Source organism: Lampris incognitus, chromosome 11 (assembly GCF_029633865.1).
Source record: "Lampris incognitus isolate fLamInc1 chromosome 11, fLamInc1.hap2, whole genome shotgun sequence".
NCBI classification, from domain to species: Eukaryota; Metazoa; Chordata; class Actinopteri; order Lampriformes; family Lampridae; genus Lampris; species Lampris incognitus.
In genome coordinates, this window is record NC_079221.1 from 25,770,448 (window position 1) to 25,789,623 (window position 19,176).

At 44.4% G+C, this 19,176-nt stretch overlaps 2 protein-coding genes across 3 annotated transcripts in view; one reads left to right on the forward strand and one right to left on the reverse strand.

The window, feature by feature from the left end:
* pknox1.1 (pbx/knotted 1 homeobox 1.1) overlaps nucleotides 1–2,407 on the forward strand; it is a 31,438-nt gene extending 29,031 nt beyond the window's left edge. For both annotated transcript variants that reach the window (XM_056289306.1, XM_056289305.1), the window contains exon 10: nucleotides 315–2,407. In XM_056289306.1, coding sequence (XP_056145281.1) covers nucleotides 315–493 — 179 coding nt within the window. In that variant the 3' untranslated portion in view covers nucleotides 494–2,407. The remainder of the gene's footprint in view (nucleotides 1–314) is intronic.
* tmprss3a (transmembrane serine protease 3a) lies at nucleotides 1,116–18,200 on the reverse strand. Its single transcript, XM_056288876.1, has 13 exons — nucleotides 18,105–18,200; nucleotides 16,640–16,874; nucleotides 14,748–14,864; nucleotides 13,458–13,574; nucleotides 11,536–11,659; nucleotides 10,784–10,909; nucleotides 10,019–10,065; nucleotides 9,588–9,753; nucleotides 9,238–9,407; nucleotides 7,951–8,046; nucleotides 7,528–7,670; nucleotides 5,890–6,042; nucleotides 1,116–1,220 (listed from the first exon to the last, which is right to left on the reverse strand). Exons 1-13 carry the CDS (start codon nucleotides 18,198–18,200, stop codon nucleotides 1,116–1,118), a joined length of 1,695 nt encoding a protein of 564 aa, XP_056144851.1.
* Between the last annotated feature and the right edge of the window lie 976 nt (nucleotides 18,201–19,176).

Below are 19,176 nucleotides of genomic sequence, written 5' to 3' on the forward strand. Positions count from 1 at the left end.
TTCTAGCACAAAAACAGTTACCTGTGTTTGTGTGTTGCTTTTTTGCATAGCGCCTCTCTAAAGCGAAACCTTGCCACGTGCTTTACAAACCCAGACAAACTCTTTAAAAGTAGTAACTGGTGTGTCTGGATTCCTCTGTCCCATTTTTTCATCTTCTCTCTCTCTCTCTCTCTCTCTCTCTCTCTCTCTCTCTCTCTCTCTCTCTCTCTCTCTCTCTCTCTCTCTCTCTCCTCCTCTCCTCTGTCCTTTGTTTCTCAATTTCTCGCAATTTCTGCCTTTTCTCTCATTTCCTCCTCCTCCTCCTCCTCCTCCAGGCACCATGGTTACGATGAGCGTAGAGGGTCTACAGAGCCTGACATCGGACGGTGCCACGCTGGCAGTGCAGCAGGTGATGATGGGTGGTCACAGCGAGGACGAGTCAGGGGACAGCGGAGAGGATGATGATGATGATATGACCGGGCTGGGCCTGGACAACAGCGACTCTTTGCAGTAGAGGACGGACAAACACAAACACACACACACGCACGCACACATACACACACTATTGGTTTATGTGTAAATGCACACACTGTATACACATACATGCCGAATATTGGTCTACACATGAAAACACACCCCCTTTTTTTGATCTGAACGTAAACGCACAACAAACACATGAAAAGCTAGCATTAATGGCTTCATTCACAAAACTACATATTCAAAAACAAGGAAATGCCTAAACAGTCACATTCAAACACACGCAAACACAAAATGGGTTTACATAGAGCACAAAACCAAGACATGCCAGAGCGCTCCTGTCTCCCACTGAATGGTGGCATACGTTGTGTGTGTGTGTCGTTGTCAGGAGTGTCATTTCAGAAGCCGTTTTTGGAAAGAAAAAAAAATGTAGTCAATGTAGGCGAGTGCACTTTTTGTATTATATTGTAAGCAACCAACGGAAGCAAAAAGAGCGAGAAAAAAAGTGTTTTAAAAAACACACCTGAAGCAAGTTTGTAAGCTCTGTTAAATGTCAATTGTTTATTTTTTATTTTATTTTAAACCCCCCCCACCCCCTTTTCTCTTCTAACTCATTTTGGATGCCAACACTTTCAGGTTGTAACTGTTAGTTTTTGTCTTCAAAGTTTTTGCATGCTTGTGTTTGAGTAGATGTGCTCATTCTTATGACTGACTCCATAATTTGGCTCCGACACAAACGAGGGCCTTGGCCTGCCCAGCAGAGCCTGTTAGGAGAGATTTAAAAAGAAAAAAAAAAAAAAAGGAGAGATGCTTATTTTTATATACAAACATGAGAAGTAATGAGTGTTTTTTTTTTGTGTTCTCTCTTGTTTTGTAAGAAATATTTATGTACAGATTCATTATTAAAGCTAGCGGCCCTGTTTTCCAGGGTTTTATTAAGTTTTCTAAAAAAGAAAAAAAAAGGAATTGAATCGACGTTGGGGAAAAATTGCCATGTAAATTGGTTTTAAACTTGCGATACTAATAAGGCCTTACTTATGTTGTTTTTGTAAAAACTAGCCAAGAAGCACAGAAAGAAAGCCTGACGCTTCATGAAACAATTCAAAGGACACTAATGAACTCTTGTCTTGGTTGAGAATGCACGGTAATGAATAAGAATGAGTAGCTTGACTGCAGTACTTCGGTTTTTCTGAACACAATTCAAGCTTTACCCACCTTGTGAATACGACGAGTCATGTGTTGTAATCATTTTAACCACAGTAGTGTAGATGTCACTCTTACAAAAAAAAAAATGCACAATCCAGAACACTATGTTTACCACACAATCACAAGGGGGAGGATCGATGCACAGACACAAAAAAACAAAAACAAAACACGGATGATATTCCACAGGAAGTATCCACATTATCAAATACAAACCTGATCTAAATCAATAGCAAGAAACAAAAAGACACTTTGCACGCATTAATCTTTATTTATGTACACATACGTGCTATTGCAAACAGAGTGCAGTTGGAAAGCTAAGCCTCCCCTGTCATTGCCTATCTGAAGTACTCGGGATGTGAGCACTTTGCTTCTTGAAGGTCCCATTGCCATGAAAAACAGTTTGTAGTGAGAGATCTGTTGGATTTTATCGTTTCGTTATTATCACTGCACAGGTTTTGGGTGCCTCCTTGTCATGTCAATACCAGAAATGTCATATTGTACAGTTGTTGTCAATAGTTACAATAGGCTCATTTTATTTCCCTTGCCCATGTCTTGTAACGTTCAAACTTGGTTAAGTACATTGAGTTTGGAGAAACCCCGGTGGACCGGACATGTCGCGACTGTGGGTTGGGCCTCAGCTGAGCTCTGTTTTGACACTTGCGTCTTTGTCTTGCTTTTTACAGACCGTTCACTCTTTCTCTCGTCTGTTTTGCCTTAGAGCTTTCTATTTTGGAATAAACAATGCCTAACCTCTCTCACCCTGTTGTCTACTGTGTCTTTATTCTGCCATCTCAGCTTCACCTCTAAAACACAATATGTCTTGCGATCAAATTTGCGGCCTTGTCTGTGTGACCATGTGTTGCTTAAGAGGTCTTCATTAGTCACAATCCTCAAATTCTGTCTTTTGTCAAGTAAGTATGCAGCCTGGTGTTGCTTTGTCCATGTGGTTTGCTAACCCACCTACATAAACTCCTGTTTTTTCTTATTCAACCTTTGTTTTTGCTCCACATGTAACTTATTGGACATCCTGCCCTTTGCTGCCTGGTAACTACCATAGCAATTATACCACACCATAGCCTTATCAAACATATGTAAAGTGAATCAAAGTCCAGTATGAAGTAACTGGTGGATTCAGTTGTCTGTGCTGACCATTGCAGGATTATGGGCCTCTTCTCTCTGAAATGGGGAGGGGAAAAAGCACAACCAGTTTTGACCAAAGACAATTGGGTAAAACCATCAAAGACTAGATTCAATTCCAAGAGTAACCCTCCATCCTCACGTCAACATCTGCTGTTTAGACACCCTTGAGCAAGGTATCGACCCTTGACTGCCAAAGTGGAGCCTCTGTTTCCATTGGTTGGCTTCAATGTGTGGAACGGTTGTAAATGGTGAAACTTGGTGGTGCTGCAAAAATCCAGCATTGCCAGCTATTCTTGTACAAATCTTTATACCTTATAGTCTTTTTATACCCCGTCTTCCTGAGCGGTAGGATTGGGTACCGTTCATAATTGAACTGATACCAGTACCTGGAATTCAGTACTGGTACCCTTTATTGGTGCTGTACTCTGTACTGTACTCTCTGTAATAACAAAATTGTAATTTCAGGGGCATCCGGGTGGCGTGGCAGTCTATTCCGTTGCCTACCAACACAGGGATCGGTGGCTTGAGTCCCCGTGTTGCCTCCGGCTTGGTTGGGCGTCCCTAATTGGCCGTGCCTGTGGGTGGGAAGCCGGATGTAGGTGTGTGTCCTGGTCTCTGCACTAGCGCCTCCTCTGGTCAGTCGGGGCGCCTGTTTGGGAGGGAGGGAGAGGGAACTAGGGGGAATAGCATGATCCTCCCACACATTTCGTCCGCCTGGCAAAACTCCTGTCAGGTGAAAAACGGCTGGCGACTCCACATGTGTCGGAGGAGGCATGTGGTAGTCTGCAGCCCTCCTCGAATTGGCAGAGGGGATGGAGCAGTGACCGGGATGGCTCGGAAGAGTGGGGTAATTGGCTGGATGCAATTGTGGAGAAAAGGGGGAGGGGGGGTATCGTAATTTCAGTTGTAAACAAGCATGAAATTGTCCTGACCCACAGTGCACTTGTGCATAGCAATGGCTTTCGCAATCCCTTTACTGCTCTCAGTTAAGCCTTCAGTTCAATAAGAAGAATGAAACATGTAAGTTACCTTTGCTGGCTTGGTAAGTCCATCCAGATTAGGTGTAAGTCTGCCTCTAGTAATTATTTCTTTCTTGTCTCATAATGGTCGCCTTGAAAAAGGCACACTAAGTACATTGGCAACAAGATCCTCAGTAGCTGTGAATGTGGCAGCCATTGCGTTTTCCATTATTTCTCTCACAACCCGCCAAAGGCTAAAGCTCAAAGTTGACGATGACACCGGGGGCTAACACTTGATACATCACAGGACCCCTGGGGTGTTCTGTCACTACACATCAAAATTATATTGACTGATGATACCGTCACTCAAAGTTTGTGATCAGTTTGCAGCTTTGGGATTCAACGAAAGGCTAGCAATACCCCTAATGCTGGTCCAAGGAGCTGTGATGCATTTAGATGACATTCCGATATAGGAAATCCCTGCTCAGCCCCATGAGAAAACAAGTACTTGACTTCTGACACATTTCAGGCACACTTCAATTTAACTATGAAAAACAAATTGTGATTTTGATTTTCACAGGGCCAGCAGAGAAGGCCTTGATAGCCGAGACAGCCTATCACTGCCTAAAAGTGTCATGAGTAAAACTAGGCTAGTTGCGAGCAAATCCTATTAAACATCCCTCTCAGGTCATCCATGAGTGAGTAAGTGACTGACCACAATTTGTGACACATATCTCACGGCGGCAGTTGTGCGCATGCTGTGGGAACAAATAAGTCCAAACTTCTAATTCAGATCTGCATTTCACATCACAAATATTGCAGCAAGCGTTGTCTGCGTTGAGTTTGGAAAATTGTAACCACACTTGCAACTGTTTTCAGTTCGCCATTGCCCTGACTGTGTTGGACTTGAACATGCTGTAGGTTTAGGGGAGGGGTAACATAGTCTCGCTCTCTGTCTTTCATAACATATAACTCTCCCCAGATGCACACTTGCAACAAGCGGTAAACTAGGGGGGATTTTTCTAAAGGCTAATAATCTAATCAATGTTTTTTTTTCTTTTTTAATTCACAACACAACCCGCTCTCAAGGTACTGAAGTTTTCCACCAATTGATCTAATGTGAATAGGTACTCATTAGTACCGACATTATTCGGTCGGTACCCTTAAAAGTATCGAGTTTGGTAACCGACCCTAGTGAGTGGTCACGAGTTAGGCCTCAGGACCATTTGATCAGAATCTGTTTCACTCTGTCTCAGATGTACCACATTATGCTAATTTTTCTTGTGTAGAGAAAGAAAAATGTTTTGAAAAGTGGACTACGAATGTGCCTTTTCTCCTGTTTCTCACACGAATAAATACGAACAGTAAGAGAAGTATTTAAATATAAAATTGTTTTGTAATTTAGTTCAACACATTATAGTTTGGAGTGAAGCATCTAGAATACACAGATGAGACGTTTAGATTTCCCATTAGCTCTCAAACGTCCATGTGAGGGATGGTGTGCATGGCAGTGACACTCGTATTAACATATAGCACCATAACTAGGCAATCTGTCAAAATAACTAGGATAAATTCAGTGACCGTTAGCGCAGTCTGCCTACAGAGGATTGGGTGGGTAACAGCTGGGACCATGCAATGCTTGATTTGTGCGAATTCATCAAATGGAAAGGGGGGCGGGTGCACTTTTTTTTTTCTTCAGATTTCTGTAGGTAATGGTGATCGAGGGAGCAATGTTAACTGAATTGTGTTCTCAACTCTCATTTTGTTCAGTGTAAAAGGATGCTGGACTGCTTTATCATGGATACCCTAAAATGCACTCGTCACTAAAAATACCTTCTGTTCACTGCTTACCTTACGCCGACTAATAGTCACTATTGCATCTTCTAGCATCTAATAAAATAACTTGCTTATATAGGGAATAAATGATAAATGAGGCAAAAATGTAGCGAGGGATATTATCTCACAAAAAAACTGATACAAAAGCCATGTATTTTACTACTCTACTATCACCCACAATAACAGCACTAAAATAGTTGTCAGTCACTTCTTTCCACAGTGTTAAAATGTCTTTTATATGCCTCAAAATGTATTTTACATGTCTTAAATCTCCCCTGCCTCTGCTCCTGACCTCCATTTGTTGGTGGATCCAGTTGAGCGACTGTGTGACGCGAGTGTACACCCCTGGCTTGTTCCTCTCAGCACAGCCCATGCCCCAGCTGGTGGCCCCAACCAGCTTCCATACGGATGAGTCCTCGCAGGCCAGAGGACCACCACTGTCCCCCTGTGGAGTAAAACAAATACACAGACGCACAGTAAGATGCACGCATGTACTCGAGCATGAGACGTGATTATGCAGCAGGGAGTGCTTGATCTTTTTGAAAAGGAACTGATGATCTCTCATTTATTGACACTGACATAAACAATGGAAACAGAGATGGTTCTCCTCTGTAGATGTACAATAACAATCGTTGACATTACCTCTGAATACCATGGTGCACTCACAGATATGGCCATCTTTCAAAACCTGCTTTTTACATAATCGCCTAACATGGTTGATGACCATGTGAAATATACCCCTTGACATAAACTCACTATGAATGGTAGCGAAGTCCTTCTTGCCTGCAAACTCAGCTTGTCAGTATTTGCCCACTGATTTACTGATGCATTGGTCAAATGCAGTCTCTCTCAGGGATTTTGTGAAATAAAGATTTTTTTTTATTGTACATTCACTGAGATCGCCTGTCTAATGATCATAGCTTGTGGCCTCCTCGAAATAATTTTGGACTTATCGGTTGTTTAAGTTGGCGTTCCCTTTCTTCCCTGTCCCATTTTTACCTTCTTTTTTTTTTTTTTTTTTAATCGGTGAACTTGAAAACACAGGACTTTGTTTAACTTTTGTGGTTACTGGGTGCTCATGAGTGTGGAGTCTGTCGTTAAGATAAGAAATACTTAAGGGATCCTTATGAAATTTTATTCAAGTCAGTCAGAGGGCTGAATGTGCCAGATGTGAGTGCCTGTCAGTCACCATCAGGTTACACAAACAACTCTGTCCCTTTCACAATATGAATAGTTGGTTTACATCCATTGGCATTAAGCCACAACTCATCAAGAGCAACTTGCAATGAATGCAAGAGGCGAGTCATGTTAAAAATACTAAAACTCCAGTATCACTTGTGACCAAAGGTTAGAAAAGCTTTGCCCTCTTCAGAGAAAGTCCTATTGGGAGGGAAAGTCAGAATATACGCCCTCTAGTGGTAATATTTCTACCAGCACAGGATCGCCATTCATCTCTCCATTGACCAATTTTCAAAAAAAAAAAAAATTTCGGAAATAAATACGACCATAGTTATTGCAATCACAGGCTTTTGGGGACATATACAACAATGAACTACAAAATATTCGAAAATAACCCCATTCTCATCAGATCCTTGTAAAAAGTTTATTTTGTCTGTAACTGCACAACGATAAATCAGTAAAGGTTGACTCAAATCATATCTAAGTGGCATCACTGCCTGAATGGTGCAATGTAGCCCAAGATTTATTTTTTCTTTTCTTTTTTTTTTTTTTACAAAATTCCCTTTTGAGAACTGAAGCCATTTCATGCTAAGGAAGGACCACTACAACAAGAGGATGACTGTCACTTTCCCTCCCTATAACAAGACTGCCTCATGTAATTAAACGTACTACTTTACCCCCACCTCCTCGTCATTCTACACCAGATATAAACACGTAGTCTAAAGCAGAAACCCTGCTTGTCTGACTGTACCTGGCAAGAGTCAGTTCCTCCCTCCAGGTAGCCAGCGCAGATCATCCAGGGAGAGATGAAGCCCTGGTACACCCCCGGCTGGTTGCAGGCCTTGGTGGAGATGAGAGGCACCCTGGCTGAATGCAAAGACACGCTGGCCTCACCTGGGACGAGTGGATTAATGTAATTCATTGCAGCTTTATGGACGAATAGTCAGTTCTTTACCTCGGAGGGGTCTCAGCTGAAGCAAGAACGACTGGCACCCCCACATGTACACAATTAAGATTTCACACTATTTCTGGAACTTATGGTGTACACGCCCTGGGCATATGCCATACATTCCAGACATTTGCTATTCAAAACACACACCATACCATCTCTTCCCTCCTCATTCTCAGTCCCTTGCCTTTTTTTTCTCCCAAATTAACTTTATTTCAATCTCACCTCCATCCTCTGTTGCCCCCCACCCTGAGATCCAGCACATGGTCCCTGACTCAAACTCCTCCCCAAAATTAGGCAGGCAGATTGGCTCCACAAAGCCTACAGAGGAAGAATTAAACTACATTTAGAAAAAATAAACTACATTTCCCCAGTAGCATCTGACCGATTGATTGATTGGCATACACAACTGCCTCAGCATTGAAAAAGATTATGAATACAATGACTGTTTTTGGCTAACTTCATCTAAATGTAGTAGTTACTGGAAGACATTTCTCACAAGTAATAAAAAAAATCCATTTAGCTTAACGAATTCTGAACTCGAAATAACATAATATTTACAACAATAGTTTTTCAGTGTTCTGTGGGTGTCAGGGTTTGTATTTTTTCTCTACATGCTGTATTTTAAACAGCACACGGTGATAATTAGCACTGTGAGAACAAACGGCTCCTTTCATTAAGCTGAGGAGAGCCGATCGAGAGAGGCCGAGGGTTCAAACTCAAGACAGCCGATACTCATAATGAAACCTCACTGTCACAGGTCAGGAAACCCGAGCGAGAGAGGGAGACAAGTCACTTCACAGGAGTGACAGACAGAGAGAGAGAGAGAGAGAGAGAGAGAGAGAGAGAGAGAGAGAGAGAGAGAGAGAGAGAGAGAGAGAGAGAAGCGGGGGGATAACTGACTTCAATAGAGAGACAACACACCTCATGGGGGAGAGAGAATGAAAGAAAGAGAGAGAGACAGTTCACCTGAAGGAAGACAGCAAGAACATCACAGAGAGAGAGAGACAGAGAGAGAGAGAGACAGAGAGAGAGAGAGACAGAGACAGAGACAGAGACAGAGAGTTCACCTGACGAAAGACAGCGAGAACATCACAGGAAAGAGAGAGAGAGAGAGAGAGAGACAGAGTTCACCTGAAGGAAGACAGCAGGAGGAGAGAGAGACAGAGAGAGAGAGAGATAGTCTATAGTAGAGAGGCAGGGGAACGGGGAGAGGTTGAGGGAGGCATAACAGGGCTGGTGTTTGAGTATGTAAGTGGGGAGATACGGGGGGGGCTGGCAAAAACCATTAAAGGAGGCTGATGGATGAGCACACATTCAAACACGTCACTCGGTCCCCTCCATGCATTAACTACTGCAGAAGACTGCGACTGTTTTTAACGTCTGTCGATACACAAATGTGAAGCAGAGCTTTGCCGAGAATGAGGATGCATGCTGAGATGATGTTGCCCCGGAGAACTGAAGACTGAACAGACACCCTACTATCGGCCCGCTATACCAGAGACCCCATACCATTGAAAGTGAGTGGCTCAGCCAGCTTCATCAGTGCAATGTCGTAGTCCAGCCCTTTGAGCCGGTAGCGGCTATGGTAGATGATCTTCTCTATCGCCAGAGACTGGGCTCCATTGACCGGCTGCTCCGTCAGTCCAACGTGTACAGCCCAGAGTGTGGGGAAGGCAAACCTGCAGGACAATGGGAACAAGGGGTGAAAAGTGACAATGATGTGGGTGTATGCATGAGAGTTTGTGTAAATGTTTCTGCATTTACCCCCCCCCCCCACACACACACACACACCTCTCTCCCTTCCTCCATACTGAATCTCTAGCAATAAAACCCAGATTAAAATGCTGAGTACGACTCACCCGTACACACAGTGTGCAGCCGTGAGGATCCACTGGGAGGTGACAATGGAGCCTCCACATAGATGCTCGCTCTTGAAATGGAGGCTGACCTGCCAGGGGAACTGACCTGGCGAGGAGACATTGCCCCCGACGATGCGAGTACGATGCTGGGGCCTGGAGCCGCACTCTGAAAAGCACACGTGCACATTATCCAAGGTCAAACACACTCGTACAAATGACTGGACATGAAAAACTGAAGTCGTGCAGGCACAGATACAATCCAGTGCATGCAGTCAGACTCAAAGACTGTACATTTACAAACAAAAAATGCAAATGAAGATTTTGCATACACATTGTAGTTGAATCCATCTTGAGTCTTAAAAAAAGAGAAAAAAAATTGAGACCGATAATTGGAAAAAGGAAAAGTTTGAAGTTGAAGTGCATGTGCTCACCCAGACATTTGAGTGTGGTCACCGTCCCTGAAGGGCACTGTGTCTTACTGAGGAGAGACACAGGATATAAAAATGAGACTCCAAGCAACCAGGAAGGAAGACAGACATGAACACGTCGATGCCCCTAACTTTGACTTTGAGTAACGGAGTATTTGAGAAGCCTGCGAGCATTCCCTGGTGTTCGTGCATGAAGAGCTGCTTCAATTTCAAGACATCACTCTCTTTTGGGTGAAAAAAATAGTATCTTGAAGAAAGATTTGAAAATATGTGACCCCCCCCTTTTTTCTCCCCAATCGTATCTGGCCAATTACCGCGCTCGTCCGAGCCATCCTGGTCACTGCTCCACCACCTCTGCCGATCCAGGGAGGGCTGCAGACTACCACATGCCTCCTCCGGTACATGTGGAGTCACCCGCTACTTCTTTTCACCTGACAGTGAGGAGTTTCACCAGGGGGACGTAGCGTGTGAGTGGATCATGCTATTCCTCCCCACTTCCCCCTCCCCCCTGAACAGGTGCCCCGACCATCCAGAGGAGGCGCTAGTGCAGTGACCAGGACACATATCCAATACTGGATTCGAACTGGGATCCTTGTGTTGGTAAACAACGGAATAGATCGCCACGCCACCGACACGCCCTTTGATTTCGTCATTAATTATTGATAATGCATTTTTAAAATTAGGCCGTACGACTGATTTTGTAATGAATTTAGAGACTTTTTTTTTACAACAGCTGTTTTACTTATTGACAGGAAGATGTATCTTCACCTGAGATTTGTGGCATTGTGGATCTTGATGATCTGTAAACCTGCCTGGCTCAGATTGATAGACACCAGGTTGCTCTGGAAGTCGTGCTCGATGGAGGACAGAGGAAGCGAGCGAGACTCTACATACCTGACAGACACACGCAAAGGCCAGAAATATACCAAGCACAATGATTATAATGCTCATATTAAGTATCAACGCAATTAATGTTGCAGTGATCGTGGTCCTCACACGACTGCTAGTACAGCTACTGATGATGATAATGATAATAGTAATAGAAATAATAATTATTATTAGTTTGACTTTACACTAAGTAAGCGCTATGAGATTCCACATTAAGAAATGATAACAGCCAAAATTGCTGAATTAGCATGAAAGGACTGAACAAAAGTCAAGGTCGGCCAAGTAGGCAAAATGATATTAAAGGAAAAACAAACCTGAAGAATAAGGACATCGCCTTTAGTGTTAAAAAAAAAATCAAAGAGCTGTTTTTCCGAGGAAACAGTCAAAAAGATGAAAATGCACCCTTATCTCCTCAGCTATGTGCAAGTATTGTGTGGCCATATGCACTGTACTCTTCCACACACCTCCGCACACATTTTTTTTTAAAGTTTCATAGCATTATTCGGAAATTAGTGGCAGTTAATTCCCCCCCCCCCCAATTGTGTTTCCCACGTTAACATGGATCCATGATTCAACAGTTCCCGCATGAAGGGAGAGATGCACAGATCCAGGCTGCGGGGTGCTGATGGTACCTGGAGTATCCCATCTGCTTGCAGGCAGAGAAGCCCAGGATGTTGTTCCAGTCTTCAGAACACACAGTTCTCCACACACCTCCACTGAGAACCTGCAGCACCGCACTCTTTCCACTCAGACGCACTGCACGCGCACACACACACATACACACACACACACACACACACACACACACACACACACATACACACACATACACACCGTTACATACATACCCACATAGTAGATGACAGAGAAGTGGAAAGGGGGTGGTCAGGGAGATATCAACAGGTAGACAAGCAAAAAGAGATGAAGACAGGAAAACAGATGGATTTACAGGAACCAAAGCTCACCTCACTGGTAAAGTGTACTTCACTGGTTTGACCTGTGTGTGTGTGTGTGTGTGTGTGTGTGTGTGTGTGTGTGTGTGTGTGTGTGTGTGTGTGTGTGTGTGTGTGTGTGTGTGTGTGTGTGTTCAGCTACTATGTTTGTGAGGATCAGATTGATTTTTTAACCACAACAGTGAGGACATTTTGGCTGCTCCTTAGAATTAGGATTAGGTTACAGGTGCTATGAGGAGATTCCTGACTATTTATCAGTGTCTATTTAAATCTTGTACCCCCCCCCCCACACACACACACACACACATGCACACACACACGCTTTTTCTCCGCAGTTGTGTCCGGCCCCAATTACCCTACTCTTCTGAGCTGTCTACTCTTCTTCTCTGCTGATCCGGGGAGGGCTGCAGACTACCACACGTCTCCTCCGACACATGTGGAGTCGCCAGTCGCTTCTTTTCACCCGACAGTGAGGAGTTTCGCCAGGGGGACGTGGTGTGAAGGATCACGCTATTCTCCCCAGTCCCCAGTCTCCCTCCCGAACGGGTGCCCCGACCGACCAGAGGAGGCGCTAGCGCAGCAATCAGGACACACACCCACATCCGGCTTCCCACCCGTAGACACGGCCTGTTGTGTCTGTAGAGACGCCCGACCAAGCCGGAGGTAACACAGGGATTCGATCCGGCGAGCAATTCTTGTACTTCTATGTGACCGACATGATCAAATGAGAACATCAGTGTGAAGGTTAGATGTTGCCCTATTATGATCCCAAATGTTTATCTCCACTTCTCTACAGAGAAGTGTAGTTCCTCTCGTTTTATGTGACGCAAACATTTTTGTTTCTGTGAAAATGGAGCCGCATCTCTCGCTTTGCTCCTCGAAGCAAATCCACGAGTTATTCCACAGGGGGAGTGTAGATCCTTTGTGGCAGTGCAGCCTTTCCTCTGCGAAGCAGCACGGCTTTTGTCCGCAGGGTTGCGCAAAACCGATGAAAATCCTCAACTCTTGGTGGTTGGTGTAAGGGTCAGGGTAGGTGGCTGAGATTATGGAGCTGTGATGGGGAAGGTTAGGATTAGGGACTAGGGAGTGAATGTGTTCAGTGAGGGTCCTCACAAGCATAGGAAAGCAAGCACGCGTGTGCACGTTCATGTACATGTCTGTGTGTAGGCACGTGTGTGTGTGTACATATCTGTGTGAGTTTGTGTGTGCGTGTAAATTTCTGTGTGTAGACACATCTGTTTGTGCATTTGTGTGTGTGTGTGTGTGCGCACGCATGCGTTCATTTACATATCTGTGTGTTGGCACATCTGTGTGTGTGTGCGCGCATGCATGGACATGCACATGTCTGTGTGTAGGCAAATTTGTGTGTGTGTACATGTCTGTGTATAGGCACATCTGTGTGTCTGTGTGTGTGCGTGCGTGTAGATTTCTGTGTGTAGACACATCTGTGTGTGTATTTGTGTGTGTGTGTGTGTGCATGCATGTGTGTAGGCACAACTGTTTGTGTGTGTGTGTGTGTGTGTGTGTGTGTGTGTGTGTGTGTGTGTGTGTGTGTGTGTGTGTGTGTGTGTGTGTGTGTGTGTGTGTCTGTGTTTTCTCACCACAGCTGAGTTCGTCCTCGCCATGCTCACAGTCCACCTGTCCGTCACATTGTGCCAAACTGCTGATGCAGCGAGAGGACGTCCCGCAGCGGAACTTCCCCACACAACTTAGACCCACTACAGAGAAAGACGACACACATATGTAACATCACCTGCATGGTTTTTTTTAAATCTCATTGTGTAATCATTTTCCTTCTCCGTGAAAGGGGCCGTTTCTAGCTGCCAGGGAGGATATCGGCATTGTTTAACAATAAAGTGGAGAACAGCAATAACGGGCCAGACATACAGAGGCAGAGAGAGAGAGAGAGAGAGAGAGAAAGAGAGAGAGAGAGCGAGGGAGGGAGGGGGGGAGAGAGAGAGAGAGAGAGAGAGAGAGAGAGAGAGAGAGAGAGAGAGAGAGAGAGAGAGAGAGAGAGAGAGAGAGAGAGAGAGAGAGAGAGAGAGAGAGAGAGAGAGAGAGGAGATGGTCATCGATGATGAGTGAAAACGGATATGTGTCTCAGTTGAGAATTCAAAGAATAGAAAGGTATGATGTAAGCAGAGAGCAGCATATAGTTGTATTCCATCGGCTCTACATAGTCAACAGGAGAAGGTAGAGCAGGTCGTCTGGTAAATGGAGGGTTGCCGGTTCGATCCTTGACTTCTCTTTGCAGAAAACATCCTTGGGCAAGACACTTAACTAATCCCGATGAGCTGGTTGTTACCTTGCATGGGTAACACCGCCATTGGTGTGTGTGTGTGTGTGTGTGTGTGTGTGTGTGTGAGGCATTCATTAATTGTAAAGTGCTTTGAGTGGCTGTTACAGCTGGCAGAGTGCTTTTTAAAAAGCTGTATTTACCATTCTCTTCTCTTGCTTTTTTTCTCCTCTTCTCTTTCCTTTGACTCTATTCCATCACTTTACCTCCAAAGAGGTCATTAACAGTAACCTTAGCAGTTGGGTTTTGCTGTTACCACAGGCTGCTCATATGATTTCAGAGAGGGAGCTCAGCGTTGGGGTCACATAATCATCTCATCAACCACGCATTCAAAGCTGTGATGGATAATCAACAGGATGCCGACACCATTTGACACCAACTGCACATTCAAGCCTGCTGAACGTCATTTGGGTAAAAGGCCGAACCGGTGCGCACACCGGTACCTGGAATCCAAACGCATACGCGCAGGTCCAAACTGTATAACAGGATAGGTTGGGTGCCATCAAATATTGATGCGGCCGAGGCGGTCCAAGCTATGGTGGCTTCATTATTACAAATGGACAGGCAGGGTACAGGCAATGCAGGACGGCTTTACCTCCGAGACCAACGCTGAGTGCGACGGTGACCACCGCCAGGATGAACGCACCGATCAGCAGCTCCATCCGCCTTGCCAGCACTCTCCCTTTCCATGTTTTCCCCTCAATGTTGTCTTCTGTTAAGACCAAACACAAATGGAGTTGAGTAGGGTAGAGCTGGACTTTATTGTCCAACCAAGGCTGGAAATTTGTTTCTGGTCTCATCCACAACAAACACCAATGACAAAACCAGTAAACACAAGTAGAAAAACCTTATCACAAACACATGCACAAGACACATACTGGATATTGATAATACTGACTTGTAACTTTATTACCCCAGAAAGCCTAATAATCTCACCAGCCTTTACCCCTCTCAGTGATTTCCCTTCAAGACATTAAATATTAAACGGTCTATCTTTTTTTGAATGACTTTTTAATTCCACCAATATTATCGCCCCGGAAGCTTGATGATTTTTTCTTTTTTCTTTTTGTTAAACCCCATGTCAAGAATCTTATCATTGTTAATTGACAATAGCCTGAAATTTGATGAACACATATTATCATCTCATCTCATCTCATCTCATTTCATCATCAGCTGCTTCTCCAGGGTCGGGTTGTGGTGGCAGCAAGCTAAGTAGGGCACTTCAGATGCCACTCTCCCCAGCAATGCCCTCCCTTCAACTCCTCCTGGGGGATCCCAAGGCATTCCCAGGCTGGATTGGACATGTAGTGCCTCCAGCGAGTTCTGGGTCTACTCCGGCGTCTCCTCCCAGTTGGATGTGCCCATAAAACCTCCAAAGGAAGGCACCCAGGGGGCATCCTAATCAGATGCCCAAACCACCTCAACCAGCTCCTTTCGACACGAAGGAACAGCAGCTCTACTCCGAGCTCCCTCCGGATGTCTGAGCTCCTCACCCTATCTCTAAATCCGAGCCCAGACACCCTATGGAGGAAATAATTTCAGCTGCTTGTATCTGTGATTTCACCCTTTCAGTCACTACCCAAAGCTCATGATCATAGGTGAGGGTTGGAACAAAGATTGACTGGAAAATTGAGAGCTTTGCCTTGTAGAATGGAGCTTCTTTCAGTGGAGTAATGTGTTCAGGTCTTTGCTGAGGGACACATCTGGAGAGGGTCACTCCTGACTGTGTCCTCGTCTCAATAACTGCAGTCATTCCTCCATTTCATGTCTACTACTGGGGTACAATGAAGATTTTCCTTGTTAGAAAACTAGTCTGGAAATTAAAAGTAGCTTTGTTTGATAAAATATTCTACTTTACACATGAAAAAATTCACAAGTTGACTCATCTGATACAGTTATATATTAATTTGGGGAGATTTAATATTCACAAGATGAACGCATCTCAAACCAAAGTGAACTTCATGTATTTCTTACCCCACATTAGTCAAAAACAAAAAAGCCAAAGACTTCCAATTTATTTAATGATGATGATCACTTGGAATAGATCCTCCGGCAATGCATTTTCACATGTATGATTTTTATTGTTATCCTGGACATGAATATGTGTTAAATGCTTTTTGTTACAATTACTTTTTGTATGTACATAATTATTCAATAATGATTATTGAGTTGAAAAAAAAACCTTGAGCAGGATGGTGCGACCAAAATGAAGGAGCAAAACACTGCGGTTCTGGTTCTGGTACCCTCACGTTGGCTCTTGGTCCCATATATGATAGGCTATAATGTTCTTTAAGTTGTCTATAAAGCTTTAAATGGCCTTGCATTATTTCTGATAGCCTGTCCCCTAGACTGTCCCTATAGGACCCTAAGATCCTGTGACCAGGGGCTGTTGGTTATGCTTTCTGCTAAATCACATTTCAGTGGTATGAGGTAATAATATGCTCGATCATTAGCTCAGCTACATGATCAATCAAAGCCGTCTCTCACCGCTCAGAAAAGGCTGCACCTTGGTGATGGGCATGGCGGGGCTGGGAGCGGCCGGAGAGCGGGGCTCCTCAACTTTGACAGGATTGTTCTCTGGTTGGGGGCTGTTGCCAGTGCTGCCCAGCGGGCTGACATTCAAGGTGGTTGGGGTGTGGATGGCAGGGAGGTCCTCCTCTGTCACGGAGACCACTTCTATCCTGGAGGGGTCTGGCTGCTCTGGTGCCACTGTTTCAGAGTCCTAGATCAGAGTAACATGGAGGGAAATGGTCTCTACTACTCCTCAACAGTAGTTTGCTTTGTGTTAAATCAACAACAAAACAGATGACGGGCAGGTTGGTAGTCATTTCCCCTGTAAGATCTGTTTTTGACGGGGAAGTTAGAGGAAGGTGAAGATTAACAGCAATGACAAGTATGAGGAATTTATGACTAATGGATCTGTATGAGACCCTATTAGTTGTCTCACTTAGAGAAGAACTGAAGTGAAGGACTTTCAGTTCTCCTCACAGGAAGTGTCAGAGCATCAAAACTCACTTCCGTATGACCTCATCTAATTAAATTGACTACTGAAGCATGCAACAAGAGAAATATCCTATATTAGAGTGAAGTGCCCCATCATGCAGTAGTCAATGAGGTGATGTGGCCCCTGGCCAAAGGAAGAGCATGGGTTTTTTTTTTTGGCTGTGAGGGGTTTCAACTCAGCCCCTCGGTTTAACCTCTGTTTTGAAGAGACGGTGGAAAACATGTATTTGAGCTTATCATCCAGGTGAAAGGACGGACATTTGAGCTGACATACCAGCCAAAGATGTTTAGATCTATTCTCTTTAACTTCACATTTAGGCATTTGGCCAACACATAAAGCATATAGCTACCTACCAAGCAATGACATAGGTTCAAATCCTCGATAATACCCCTTTCATACATCAACCCCCCCCTCTCAATTTTCAATTCAATTCAATATTTGGTTATTGGCATGACATACGTTTGTGTACATATTGCCAAAGCATGTAAAACAACAACACAATACAACAATGATTATAATAACAGCAACAACAACGATTATGATATCCAACAACAATTTCTCTCTCTTGTTCTCTGTCTGTCTGTCTCGCTCCCTCTCTCTCTCTCTGTGTGTCTCTCGCTGTCTCTGTCTGTCCCCTTCTCTCTCTCGCTGTCTCTGTCTGTCTGTCTCACTCCCTCTCTCTCTCTGTCTGTCTCCCTCTCTCTCTCTCCCTTTCTCTCTCTCTCTCTTGCTGTCTGTCTCTGTCTCTTTCTCTCGCTGTCTGTCTGTCTGTCTGTCTGTCTCTCTTAGTTCAGTTCAACTAAATTCGCTTCATGAAAAATGACAACAATTTGGTAAAATAACAATGATGATAAAAATGATAATAGTAACAAAACTAATATTAAGATAAATGAGTAGCACTACATTATTACGCATCTCATCACTCTGTGTATCCATCTGTCTACTTACAGTGGGAAGGGTTGGTGTACTGGCGGCGGTGGTGACGGCAGTGGTATCAGCAGACGCTGGCTCAGGCGTCTCCAGGGTTTTTTCTGGCTCTGCCATTACACCCTCTTTTGCTTTCACTGCCGTTGGTCCATCTCAGAACCCCCCCCCCCCGTCCCCCCCAAGAGATGGAGAGAAGAGGGAGAGAGTCAGCTGGAGGAGAGGTGTATAGATAAGAGATTGGCGGGACAGGGAGACCGGGTGGGTGAGAGATGGAAGGAGAAACGGTGGGAAGATGGGAAGATGGAGGGATGATGTCCCAATAACTTGCCCAGATAGGTGATCTCCTAGAGAGAGAGCTGGACCAGTTATATTCCTGAGTTTGACGGCTGAATGTCCAGTGAGACGGTCCTAATCTTTGTAAAGGCTTTCATCATTATGTCATTACTCCACAGGTGATGGCGCTCTGAAGTAGCATCATGTCTCCTGACTCTCTCTGGTACAAAGGGACACCCGAGGAGGTGAGTGCGGCTACTTGGATGGGGGGGATCAGGTGACCCTGTGCCTCCCCCCTTCAGGGGTAAAGTTACACTCATCATGTGTGTCCCTGAACTGGCCAGGCAGACAGGTATGATGGGGGGCGGGGGGGGGGCTGGTCACTGCCTGGACACAGTCCAGTACCTGTATTAACCAGCTGGTCACTGTGATAGTGCCTGGACACAACCCAAAACCACTCAGGTATTCTGCTATAAACAACTGCTCTTCACACACACACACACACACACACACACACACACACACACACACACACACACAAACACACACACACACACACACACACACACACACACACACACTTTTATTTATTTTTACTGCTTTAATGACACCCAAAATGTGATGACATTGGATTGTAGATACTTGAAGTTATGGTTAATGTCAAGACAAATTTTGAAAATATTCCAAATTTCTTCAGCAAGAAATTTTAACTTCACTATGACGCACGTTTTTCAATTGATTCTCATTTTTCAGTTGTTTCAGTGACTATGAAGTGAAATGCACAGCATATGGATGGGAAAAAAGTTAGGCAGAGCTGCAA